Source organism: Thunnus thynnus, chromosome 18, assembly GCF_963924715.1.
Source record: "Thunnus thynnus chromosome 18, fThuThy2.1, whole genome shotgun sequence".
In the NCBI taxonomy this organism is placed as follows: Eukaryota; Metazoa; Chordata; class Actinopteri; order Scombriformes; family Scombridae; genus Thunnus; species Thunnus thynnus.
This window is the reverse complement of record NC_089534.1, coordinates 13,932,163-13,944,089: the sequence shown is the minus strand read 5'-3', so window position 1 is coordinate 13,944,089 and position 11,927 is coordinate 13,932,163. Positions and strand designations below refer to the sequence as shown.

General features: G+C 40.2%; 2 protein-coding genes across 2 annotated transcripts; one reads left to right on the top strand and one right to left on the bottom strand.

Moving 5' to 3' along the window:
- The first annotated feature begins 260 nt into the window (after positions 1–260).
- Positions 261–4,864, top strand: ngs (notochord granular surface). Its single transcript, XM_067571600.1, has 11 exons — positions 261–464; positions 927–1,092; positions 1,315–1,464; positions 1,605–1,724; positions 1,841–1,936; positions 2,371–2,505; positions 3,335–3,445; positions 3,531–3,641; positions 3,780–3,904; positions 4,074–4,316; positions 4,431–4,864. Exons 1-11 carry the CDS (start codon positions 271–273, stop codon positions 4,519–4,521), a joined length of 1,542 nt encoding a protein of 513 aa, XP_067427701.1. The 5' UTR covers positions 261–270; the 3' UTR covers positions 4,522–4,864.
- A 43-nt stretch (positions 4,865–4,907) lies between these two features.
- Positions 4,908–11,395, bottom strand: pgm3 (phosphoglucomutase 3). The gene is made up of 13 exons (XM_067571596.1): positions 11,250–11,395; positions 9,276–9,484; positions 8,811–8,995; positions 8,479–8,546; positions 8,232–8,365; positions 7,900–8,095; positions 7,265–7,422; positions 7,100–7,183; positions 6,924–7,022; positions 6,622–6,741; positions 6,385–6,507; positions 5,675–5,848; positions 4,908–5,535 (listed from the first exon to the last, which is right to left on the bottom strand). The coding sequence occupies exons 2-13, from the start codon at positions 9,480–9,482 to the stop codon at positions 5,446–5,448; spliced, it is 1,638 nt and encodes a 545-aa protein (XP_067427697.1). The 5' UTR covers positions 9,483–9,484; positions 11,250–11,395; the 3' UTR covers positions 4,908–5,445.
- Between the last annotated feature and the right edge of the window lie 532 nt (positions 11,396–11,927).

Below are 11,927 nucleotides of genomic sequence, written 5' to 3'. Positions count from 1 at the left end.
TGCAGCTTAATTATGTAAACATTCGTAAACCCCTGTTAAATTTAATTACGCCGTAAAATTAAGATTCTTGCAGTCGTCTTTGCAGTAAGTTCATTTCTTGACGTGACCTTGATAGATGTTTGCAAGGACCGTTACTCTGGGGTTGGGAAGGTTCAACATTCCTCTCAAGTAGTGTTGAGGGAAGGGCTGAGCTTATAAAGACCCCTTGAAAGTGGAAGTGACCAGTTCCCAGCCTCCAGTTACAGTTACAGCAGATACAGAAGCGTCAACATGAGCCGTAGTCCAGAGAGGATGTCTTCGTACCGCCGTCATTTCGAAGGCACCCTGGAGGCTCTTCCTGTCTACCAGATCCGGGTGTCCAGTCCGTCTCCCACTCGCAGGGAGACCCGTCGTCGGTCGGCCAGCTTCACCCGAAGTGACAAAACAATGGGGCTCAGGGCCACCTCCAAGTCTGGCATGACCAGGTGGGTCACCTATATCATTTAAGCTTTGCAGAGTGTGAAGGTATATATGTTTGAATGTAAAACTTATGCAACAATTAATTACTTAATTGAAAATCACTACATTTGTGATCAGGTTTTGGTTCACTATTCAGCTTTAATGAAAGATGATTCATATTGGTAAAGTTTGGGTGCACAGAGTAATGAGTGATGAGCAACTGATGTAAAAGGTAGTGAAATTATGGGAGGATAATATAGGAAATTTTAATCACAGACTGGCCAGGAAAACCTGGACTAGACTAGTTAACTCCCACTCTTGAGCAAGGCACATGAAACCACAGTTAAGCTGCTCAAATGGCAACGCCAAGTTGTGAATGTGTGTGAAGCAACACATTGAGTAATAAACTCTACTTGAAATGGAAAAAAATGTATAAAATGAAAACAATAATTTATTGTCTAAATATCCTTTTCTGGTCCTGTCTACAGCAGTGTGAGTATGGGAACGTTGTGCGTTGGTATGTCCATGGGGCTCGAGCCAAAGCTGGACTTGGATGCGGCTGCAGCAGAGAACCAGGCTTTTATGATGACTCGAACCAATGAGAGGCAGGAGATGGTAGCTCTCAATGACCGCCTGGCAGCGTATATTGAAAAGGCAAGAAGCCCCAACCACACACACAGGCACACATTTATACATTTGCTGTCATATGTCACTTCTTAAATATCACATTAATCATCATTATTTTCATTACTTGACATCTTAACTTTGAAATCTGACTCCTTTTTTAGCTTTTCCCACCCTGACCTCTTTGGGTCTTTAGCCCATAATGACATGAACTTGTAATCATTAGGTAGACCTATATCTTTCCTCCTGTAGGTCCGCACACTGGAGTCACAAAACAAGCGACTGGAGGCTGAGATTGAGGACCTGAAGAGCCGCTATGTCAGGCCATCAGGCCTCATGCAGCTATACGAATCACAGCTGAAGGAACTCCACAGGGACGCTGAGCAAATAAGAATCCAGAGGGTGAGGAAGACTGTATATCATGACTACAACACATTTAGATCATGGCATGTTGTTCTAACTAGTTGAGAAGCCAGCCTCTGTGGTAACATTTCACCCCATTATCGACTTAATTTTTCCTTGTAACAACCGGGTCTATACAGGATGTGTCTTTGGCAGCCAAGGAGGCTATGTTGGGCCAGTTGGACACGCTGAAGATCAAATATGATGAGGCTGTTGAGTCGAGGAAGAAGACGGAGCAGGAGATTGAGGCTCTCCGTCCGGTAAGGCTCAGTGGAAAGTCTAGCTTTTCCCAACTTTGAATCAAAAAGTTATCCAAAGTTGTAATTTAGGAGAAGGCTTATTTTTTATTTCACATAACCCAAACCTTATGTCCTAGGATGTGGATAAAGCCACCTCAGTACAGATTGCGTTGGAGAAGCAGCTGGAAAACCTCGAGGTTGAGCTTGCCTTCCTGCAGAGAGTTCATAAGGAGGTAACATGTGTGTCTGTCCACCTGTCTGACCATCAGCACACTGTGTAAATGAGTCAGTGGCTGGTGGCTGGCATGCCATTCATTTTGTCATTAATGGTTTAATGAGCTGGTAATTATCGTTATGACAGGTTTTACTTAAACCGAGACCTTGTTGATGGATAGAGTGAGTAACACTGTAAACATGGCAATTATCAGCATAGTGTGAAGGGCACATAGGAAGCTAATGGGGAAAGCTGTGATTAACCTGTAGTGCAGATTGGTGAAGTGAACCTTTCCTAACAACATAAAGCAACGTTTCCATTACTTAACCCCATTCCAGGTTAAATACTGTGCCCATGATGTTTTAAAATCATCTTTTATACCTTTTGAGTTATATTACTTAAGTTGTATAAAACATCATCTTTCTCTCTCTGTGGTTTGTGATCCACTGAAAGGAAATTGAGGAGCTGATGCAGGAGATCTATTCAGCAAACTCCAAAGTGGCCATGAGCTTTGGTCTCCCAGACCTCTCCTCTTCTCTCAAACAGATCCAATCTCAGTACGACAGCATCGCTGCCAAAAACCTACAGGTATGGCACAGCCTTGAAGCCACATCATGTTCACTTCAAATCTTCTTCTTTGCTCACACATCTTGAACCATTGATGCCTTAAGTTTCTCGGAACAACAATCTTCTCCTCTCTAAAATGGGATGACAACTCGATCTGCATCATGAAGAAAGCCCACCAAAGACACCAAAAAGTTTAGGATGTCCAGAGAGGGAATGTGATGCGATCTCACCTTTCCTACATCTCTGTGGTATTGCAACTCCACAGCTCAGCAGTGGAAGCAGCCAGACAGAACTGTTTGCTCTGCCTCAAAATTCATCATCTGCAAACTCACTCCCATCTCTGACATATACGAGACCCGCATACAGTGCAAAGGTCTAAAAGGACGACAGGACACCACGCACCCTGCCAACCCCCTCTTAATAATTTTCCCCTCAGGAAAAAGGCTCTGGGCCATTAAAACGGAGACATCCCATTTCCTTAACAGCACTTACTGCAGAACCATTCAATTACTAAATGGCTCCCCAATTCTGCATCAGCACTTTATGAAATCAAAACACTAACTGTATTTTAAAGCACCTGACATTTTATTTTTTGCACTAGACTTTCCTCTTGGACTGTGTGTAATGTTTTATGGGATGGGAGTTATGTGTTTTTTATTTTATTATTATGTGTCTTAACTGTTATGCTGTGATTGTTGTTCTGTCATGAGCACGATGAGGCAAATTCCTAACAACTAAGTTTTATGGCAACAAAGTATTGAATCTTGAATCTCTACAAACAACATGCAAGAAAGAATATGCAAGGCTACTCAAAGGAGTTAACATAGATTATTAAACTATTTTTCTTCAGGAAATGGACACTTGGTACAAGACAAAGTTTCAGGACCTGAACAACGCCTCCACCAAACACATCCAAAGTGTTCGCAGTGTGAGAGAGGAAATCGCAAGCTATAAGAAGGATGTGAGTATTGTGAGAATTTCCTGTTCTCGTTCATGGATAGTAATACCTCTTCCTATCCTAAAAATGAGTGTGTATGTGTCTGTAGATCCTCAACAAGGAACGTGAATTGGATACACTGACAACAAGGAATGAGTATTTGAAGGCTCAGATCCATGACATGGTGGAGAAATACAAGAAGAAGGAGGAAGATCTGGAGGCAAGTAAACTGACTTGATGTGGTGTTGCACTGATGCAATTCAGTTTTCACAGTAGGTTGCATATCACATTTTCTTAATGAATATAAAGGATGATTTTTGGACATTTTCTCATCCTAAAACTTATTCCATTGCTACAGGAGCGTATAGACGTGATTAAGCTGGATCTGAGGATGACCAAGGAGAAGATTGCTCTGTTGCTGCGTGAATATCAGGACCTACTGAATGTCAAGATGGCTCTAGAGATTGAGATCACCACCTACAGGTAAACAAAGCACAGCCTCAGGTTGTAAGCAGATCATAATGCCATATCCAGAAGGTATCCTGATTGTTTTACATTTAGTAGAAAATATAAGCTGGGACTGCAAACAGGGTATTTTTAGTTTTGTATGCCACATTCTTTTAAACTTCACTTGCTTCTCTTTATTTGGCAGGAAACTGATCGAGGGAGAGGACAGTCGTCTGAGCACCACGGTCCGTCACCTGTCCTTGACTGGAGCCCTGCCTCTGACTTCCAGTGTCAATCTGCATGCTGCTTCAGCTTCAGTCTCCGCCGTTGGTGACACAGCCAGAAAAGGGGCAGAGAAAGCTCCAAGTGCAAGTGGAGACACCCAGACAGATGGTAACTTAGAGAAGCAGGCAACTGAGACATCTGAGAGGAAGACTCTGCTCATCAGGTAGAGAATGTCTATTACAACTTATTTGTAACACTTTTCAGTTGAATCTCAGTAGCCAACCGATACAGTAATCTGTCTTAATCTTATTTCTCTACCTGTTACCCATCCTCCCAGAACAGTTAAGACAGAAGAGGACACTTATGAGAGCAACACACAGGAGCGCACCATCACCATTTCTGGAGCAGCTGACGATATAGAAGAATAGACCTGAGCGACCCTTACTGACTATATACTGTACATGTTTCATTTCATGTTATTTAGGTTTTTTCCAGTGCTTTTAAATCTTAGAATTCAATATTGATTTTAAGAAAAAAACACATTGTGCAGCAATGAGAGGAATTTCCAACTTGTACACAAATAACATACACCCATTTTAAGAAATTTTGCATTTTCCACTGAGACTTTTCACTAAGAGAGATAAGCACTGTGTCCCGTCGCTCTGCTCTGCCTGTTCCTAACTCTTTGTCAGCCTCTCTACTCTGTAACTCCTCCTGTGTGTCAGGAATGTGTCTTTCAAAGTAACGAAAAATAAACAACAAGCAATCATGGTTATGGTTTTCATTTCAATCAAAAGATGCGTGCAGTCATAAGTGTTGTTTTCTCTTTTTGCATTATTTATTTAATAATCTACCCAACATTCATGTAAACCTTCAATTTCACCATTTTAATTTGAAAATTCCTTACTTCAACTGTAGTAGGAAGTTACAGTATGATCAAATGTTTATTGAAACCCACAATAAAACCTCCCAGGAACAGAAATTAATAATTATGATATATATGATATCCAGTATAGCAGCTTATTTATGTTACAAATTAACTCGTTATTTTTAGGCACATGACAGCCTGTTTGAGATGCAATAACAAGCCAAGAGTACCATTACTTAATGTAACATAAAACCTTTTCATTGTGTTCCAGTGTCCCCCATATCTTGACATAGAAATACAGAAAAATAGAAATCGGAGTGAAGAACCAAGTGCAATTAACAGTACAAAATGATTTGGCACCTTATCAAAATAAAAACCATGATATTTTGATATATTATGACTGTAGAAAATGATGTTATCAACTGGAATTGCATTTTTAAAAAAATCACATATTGATGGGTCAACATTGTGTGCATAAGTGTTTCTAGTGCAGCGGCCTGGGTTCATCTCCCACTCCACCTGCCATGCGATATACTGCAAGGCTGACTTCATGTGCCAGGGCATCAGCACTCTCCTGAAACAAAAAACACAATATGAGAGCAACTGAACTTCTATTCAGAGGTATTTTTTTGCACAGTTATAGCTGCATATGTCAGAGAATAAAGGCCAAGCACAGAAAATTTTCCAGAACACAGAAGAAGAGGAATTCTCACCTGAGTTTCTGCTTCGGCATAAACTCTGACCACGTCCTCTGTGCCAGAGGGTCTCACAAAGGAGCGGGCCAGTCTGTATTTCTTCACTAAGCTGTCAATGGCCTCCTGTAGTCCTGCTGGGCTCACTGCCCGTCTCTCTGCATCTGTTGTGTCGATCACCCTGCGGTCTGACACCTGCAGAACAAAGTCACGTTTGACATTGAAGATGAGTACAGATAAGTTCAGTACAATAAAAGCCTTCAAAGTCACACATAAAAGCTGTCAAAATCTGCTCTCCTACAGTTCCCTGAAGTGAAACCGCACTAGATCTAAGAAAGAAGGTTATCGCACTCAGTGCTAAGTACTTTTTTTTGTCTATTAAGGACTTGTTTGGAACATTTCGAGAACTCATCTTAAATAATATTTTAAGTAAGATATGCTGTTGATCAAAGTCAGAGAAAGAGGCCTTATTAAGCTATAATAATATAATTTCAAAACTGCCACTGTATCAGTTTCAGAAGGATTTCTTCAGGATGTGAAGTTCTGATCCAAGGTTAGAGAAAGCTGATTGATTAATTTAGTGCAATAGTTTTACAAAGAATTCAAGCTGAAATTCTCAACGTCCTCTGTAAAAAAAAAAGGACTATTAAGGCTGTTAGAACTTTGAGTAATGCTGTTTTGTTGTGAAGGGCAAAGAAAAACAAAAAAGTCATCCATAAATGTGTATGTACCTTGACTTTAAGCTGCCTGTTTGGCAGGTCACTGTAGATGGCATCCCACTGCTGGACAGTCATACCTTTGATGGCTAATATAGCCTCAATCAGCAGCATGTCAGAAATGGCATCACCTACAGTCTTCGGAAGATAAAAACACAAAATATTACTCAGCAACATAACAAAGAGACACAGTCTTTACATGATTTTGCTTCTTTTCATACCTTGGTTCGATGTGTGTGTGAGTGTGTTTACCTGGTTGATGACATTAATCGTGTTCTGCAGCAGGAGAGCTGCTCTCTTCCTCTTGTCATCGGTGTTGGGATTTTCAGCCAGCTGTTGGATCTTCTCTTCAGCCGCCTTGCTGAACAACACCTGACCACAACACAAACACACGATCACACGCTGTAATGTTAAAACTTAATTAATAATTTAATAATGACAACAGACACACTGTACCGCAGCTTAGACACAGAAAGAAAGGGCTATTGTTTTGGTGCTAGAATGGTGATGATAGGTGCTTGACATCATTTGTCTGAGTGTGTCTGTTTACTCACGGTCCCGTGGCCATTTGCCTCGAAGTAGACACCAGTGTCAAACTCCTGCGCTGCATGATGCAGGTGTTTCACTCCAGTCTTAGTGCACCTCACTATTACCTAAGACACATGAAGGTATGTTAGCACTAACTTCTTTAAATAAATATAAAGATACAAGTTTGTGTGTGTTTGCTCACTTTCATAGTGTCTTCCAGATAGTGTGTCGAGCTTCCGTTAGCATAAGCGGTTTGCACCACTGCTATCTTCAAGTCTAGGCCCGCCTGTATGAACACAAACACAATTTAATATTTGTGTGTATGTGCCTATTTATTGTTTACATGTTGGTACGTGAGAGTGTGCACCTCTGTGAGCGTCTCTTTAAGGAAAGTGCTGATGAGTGTGGCGATCTTGTCTCCATCCAGCAAGTGAAATCGTCCTTCAGAGTCGGTGTAGTAATAAATTATTCGGTCAGCATCACCGTCAAATGAGCAGCATCGCTCACCTGCGTTTGTCTTAATGCCTTCACACAGACAGAAGGAGGAGGGGGGAGAGAGAGAGATAAATTATTGAAGTGATAACTGAAAACACCATCTCTCTTTTTAATTTCAAAATTTCCCTTGGACATACTTTATACATTTATCTGAAAAATGTTTCAAAAATTACGATTACAGAGACACAGAAATTATAACTGAGGCTTCAACTGTTACCACTGGTGTTGATGGATTTGTAAAAGTTTAACGTCACTGTACAAACATTAGTAAAATGCCAAAAAAAAAATCATTACTTGTGGTCAAGTACTGCATCTATGATTTTAAATAAGAAAACCACACAAACAGTTATCATATTTGCTGTTGTTGGTAGTTTGTTTATGAGTCCATACTTAGTCAGTACATAAAGGATGTTGGTGATAAAAACCTACTTTAACACATTGTTCACCTCCATCTGCACCTGCTTATCAAAAACTTCCTCTACACGTGTCTAAAAAGCTCGCTCCTACCTGTTGGAGGTTTCTGCTGCACTTTGACAAAGTCGGCACCACACTCGTGATTTAGCTTCCCTTTGCTGCCGTCGTTGAAGAGGGAAATTTGCAGCTCCGTCTTTAGGTGTCTCTCCATCTCACGCACCTTCAGAGCCCCGATGCCATTAGCACCGTCCACACAGAGGTGCTTCTGGTCGTCTGTACGGTTGGACGCCTACCAGAGAGCAAAAGACGGATGAAAGGAGAAAGGATGGATGGATAAATTCCAAAAACACACACACGCCCACACAAACATACAGTACACGATTGAAGGCACAAGAACACAATAATGACACGCCATGATTTCTTACACTCTTGGTGAGCTGAATGAAAGCTTGGCAGAGTTTGTTGTAGTATCCGTCCACTGTGGCCTCTCCATATTTGCCCAGAGTGTTCTGACAACAGACCATGAAGTGGAGCTGTGGGGTGGTTACCAATCCATAGTCTGATTGAATGAAAAGACAAGTAAATAGTGAGAAGAGAGCAACTGAGAAATTAATAAAACTAGACAAGCAAACAACAAAATTTAGAGGATACACTCAGTTTAATAAACCAAACCTTTGCTGTGACCACTGAGAGCAGACACTCCATCCAGTACTGCTTGTGAAAGGCTGGCGCTGCTGCTCCTGTTGTTAGAGAATACACATCATAGTTAATCATAAGGACATATGCCAAGAGAGAAAAATCTGTAGGTTTAACAGCCTGTTATGGCAAAAAAATCTATATTTCCGCTAGATTCAAAAGCAAGAAGAGCATTCAAGTTTTAGGAGAGCCACTACAACAACATTTTTAAAAAGTCTACCTGGTGTTTTTTTTAGTCTTACCCATTAGCTGAATGTCATTTGTGTATATCAATTAAATTAGAAAAAAATTAGTAATCATCATATTACCTGGTGTCTTTGCCTACAAACACGTTCGCTTCCTGGCTCATGTTTATGGCCTCCTTCTCTATAACGTCCTTCAGAGCAGTAAGCAATTCTTCCTGCTCTGCGTTGGCCAGCTGGGTGGCGTAGCCCTCCCATGCCGGTGTCACCATCTCCCCCATGGGGTCAATGAGCTTCACCCCGTTGTCCTCCTACACAAGTCCAAAAATAAAAGAGAGAGACAGGAAAAGGTAGAGTCTGAGTATTACCTGATGACAGTCTAAACTGGTAGGATCATGTAAAATTACCTGGAGGAGGAAAGACACATAAGATCAGACAGCTAGAGGTGAATCCTGCCTATTTTAAACATCATGAAGCCAAAAGATTTTAACTGGAAAGGTTCATCATGAAATCCAAAATATGTCTTATTATAATATGTATCATAGACCATCATGGGTGAGACAGAAGGAGAAGTTAGTATTACTCTCACACCTCTGGGTTGTGAGATGCAGTGACCATAACTCCGATGGTGGCTTTTGTCTTTTTGGAGCGGAGTGTTGCCAGCAGTCCCATCCTGAACATGATGTGGTCCAGCTGTTTGGCGTTAGTCCTGAAACCAGCGGTGCCATACTGCAAAACCAACCCTGCAGGCTTAGGGTGCAGGCTGGACTGTCTTGATACTTCCTGAAACTGGGCCATCGCTGAAACACATCATAAAAACAAAACACACGCAACAGTCAGTGGTGGAAGAACTCAGGTGCTTTATTTAAGTAAAACTAGCAGTACCACAATGTAGTGATGTTACAATTGAAGCAGACTATTGACCTTTAAAAGCCAAAGCATGGATGTATTAGCGAAAGTATCGCAGCAAAGATGTTTCAATGTCTTGCGTCACCACGCTAAGTGACCATCCCAAACGAGACCTTGTTATATCACATTCTTATCAGACAGGTGTGGCACTGGTTTTGGATAGAGGATGTGATTCACTGAATATGACAGTAGTCTCTGTTCAAAGTGCTATCTGATTAATTTACTTTTATTATTTTGACCATATTTTATGTTCATAAATCTAAATTCTTAAGTAAAAAGCCAAACTTTTTAGTGCTGACTGTCCATATCGAACAATACATTTCTTCATTATCTGAGTGTACAAACAAAAAAGCTGTTAAAACTTATAACCACAGTAAACTTTACAAGATATTTATTTAACTTTTCTTTATTATTGTTTTTACAACAACCTTTAGTCTCGCCGGGCGTACTTATGATTGTAAACTCAAATTGTATACGTAAGGCGTTGTAAACTTGTTGTATAATTGCTTCAATAAAGCTGTCCATCAAAAAAGAAGATACAGGGTGCTTCTCAATCTACCACAGTATTTAAGAACAGAGCTGTAGACTCTGTTTAAAGGTGATCACTTCTAATAATATAGACTTTACTTTGAACAAAATAATTATAAAGAAAGCAGTAAGACAATTTATATTCTGACGGTTTCATCTCGGTCTCAGATTTAATTCATCCATACAAATGCAATACCGACACCGGCCCAGCAGATGATGTCATTTTGACTGTATCAAATGCTTCGAAACAGTGAACCATTTTCAATGCAGTTGCTTCATATTGATCCAGTGTTTCAGAAAGCTTTGTTTGCCCTCATCACTATCACAATGTAAAAACACTTCATTAGTAGTACAAGTCCTGCATTCAAAATCTCAAAAGCACATTGGTATTATCAGCAAAATATACATCCACTTTGACATGTAAAAGAATTCATCATACAGCAAAGTTAGAGTATATTATCATGTTATAGGGTTATTATTATTGATGCATAAATGTGTGATGTTTTAGCTGGTTGAGGAAGAGCTAACTAGTTTATACACTATTGGGAAGTTTATTTTACGTGTCCTACACCTGATTCACTGAAACAGACATATGAAGTATAATGTAATTGTTCTGCACACATCCAGTGAGGGTATATTGATTTATATGATATATTATGACTGACAGAAAGAGCTTTGTAATGTTTTGGGATAAATCTTCTCCCTGAATGGTCACTAAAATACACTCAAAGCAGAGATAGAAGTTGTATTTCTGCCAGAGAAAACACAGCTGTTTTAAGAATACATATGAATGAAAACATATAAATATGTCTTTCCTCGGTGTAAAAACAGCAGCTGAAAGCAACGAATTGACTAAACTTTTCCATAAAATGCCAAAGAGCAAGAAGAGGGCAAAGTTTGCAGCAAATTACAGCAGCCACATGTACAGCTGTCTAGTACAACGATAAGCTCAATAAACTGAAGCATATCATTGAATGACAAACCTAACTAACTCTGACTCACTTTAACTGTCTTAAATTATATTAACACACGTCACAAACTGGTGATTTCACAGCTAAATGTTACAGACACTGCTAACAAACCAACGTTATCATTGTTAGCGGATTAAGTTGTCTTTAATTCACTTACTGTTTGGTTTTCTGAGGGATGAGTACCGTAGAATAATAAAACAAATGAAAAGCTTCCTGGTTTTCTGGTCCCTGTCCGGTCCGCGATATGTTTTTATCCTAGGACGGCGAAGTCATAACCCGCCCTACTCTGCCCCTGATTGGCTTATCCTGATATTCCTTCCTAAACCTAACCAACCCAACCAATGAAGGAAATGAGTACTAGCCAATCAGAGGCAGCGTAGGGCGGGTCATGACTTCGCCATCCTGGGGAAAAAAAATAGGCTTGCTTGACGACGTGGCCACAGTTCCGGGTACGTCAAGTGACGTGATTACGCTCAGCGTGCCTGTCAGTGCGCCTTTCCTCATGGATGATTGTCTCCTGTTATGTCCTGATAAGGGGACGTTCTCAATACTGCAACCACGCCAAATGAACATATAAATATGACATCTCATTATTTCATTTTATTTTTTACATGCACTTTCATAAAAAAAAAAATACAAGGCGTCTTGTTTTCAGAGCATATTTGGGTAGATCAATTTAAGCAAAAATATCCACAATAACTCTGTTATAGGCTCATATAGAGCAAATATGGAGTCTGGACACGTTTATTTAATGTTCTGTTTTTACTTCCCGTCCTAATGTGGGCCAAAATAACCCAGATCTATTATCTCAGTTGATTAACCACAAACAATTTGG

Bases quoted from the DNA above. Each gene is read 5' to 3' on its own strand.
- ngs (XM_067571600.1), top strand. From the start codon at position 271: ATGAGCCGTAGTCCAGAGAGGATGTCTTCGTACCGCCGTCATTTCGAA. The intron at 465-926 runs GTGGGTCACCTA...TCCTGTCTACAG, and splicing joins TCCAAGTCTGGCATGACCAG to CAGTGTGAGTATGGGAACGT. The intron at 4,317-4,430 runs GTAGAGAATGTC...CCATCCTCCCAG, and splicing joins AGGAAGACTCTGCTCATCAG to AACAGTTAAGACAGAAGAGG.
- pgm3 (XM_067571596.1), bottom strand. From the start codon at position 9,482: ATGGCCCAGTTTCAGGAAGTATCAAGACAGTCCAGCCTGCACCCTAAG. The intron at 8,996-9,275 runs GTGTGAGAGTAA...GGACTTGTGTAG, and splicing joins CTGCATCTCACAACCCAGAG to GAGGACAACGGGGTGAAGCT. The intron at 6,742-6,923 runs GTGAGTAAACAG...TGTTGTGGTCAG, and splicing joins AGGCAAATGGCCACGGGACC to GTGTTGTTCAGCAAGGCGGC.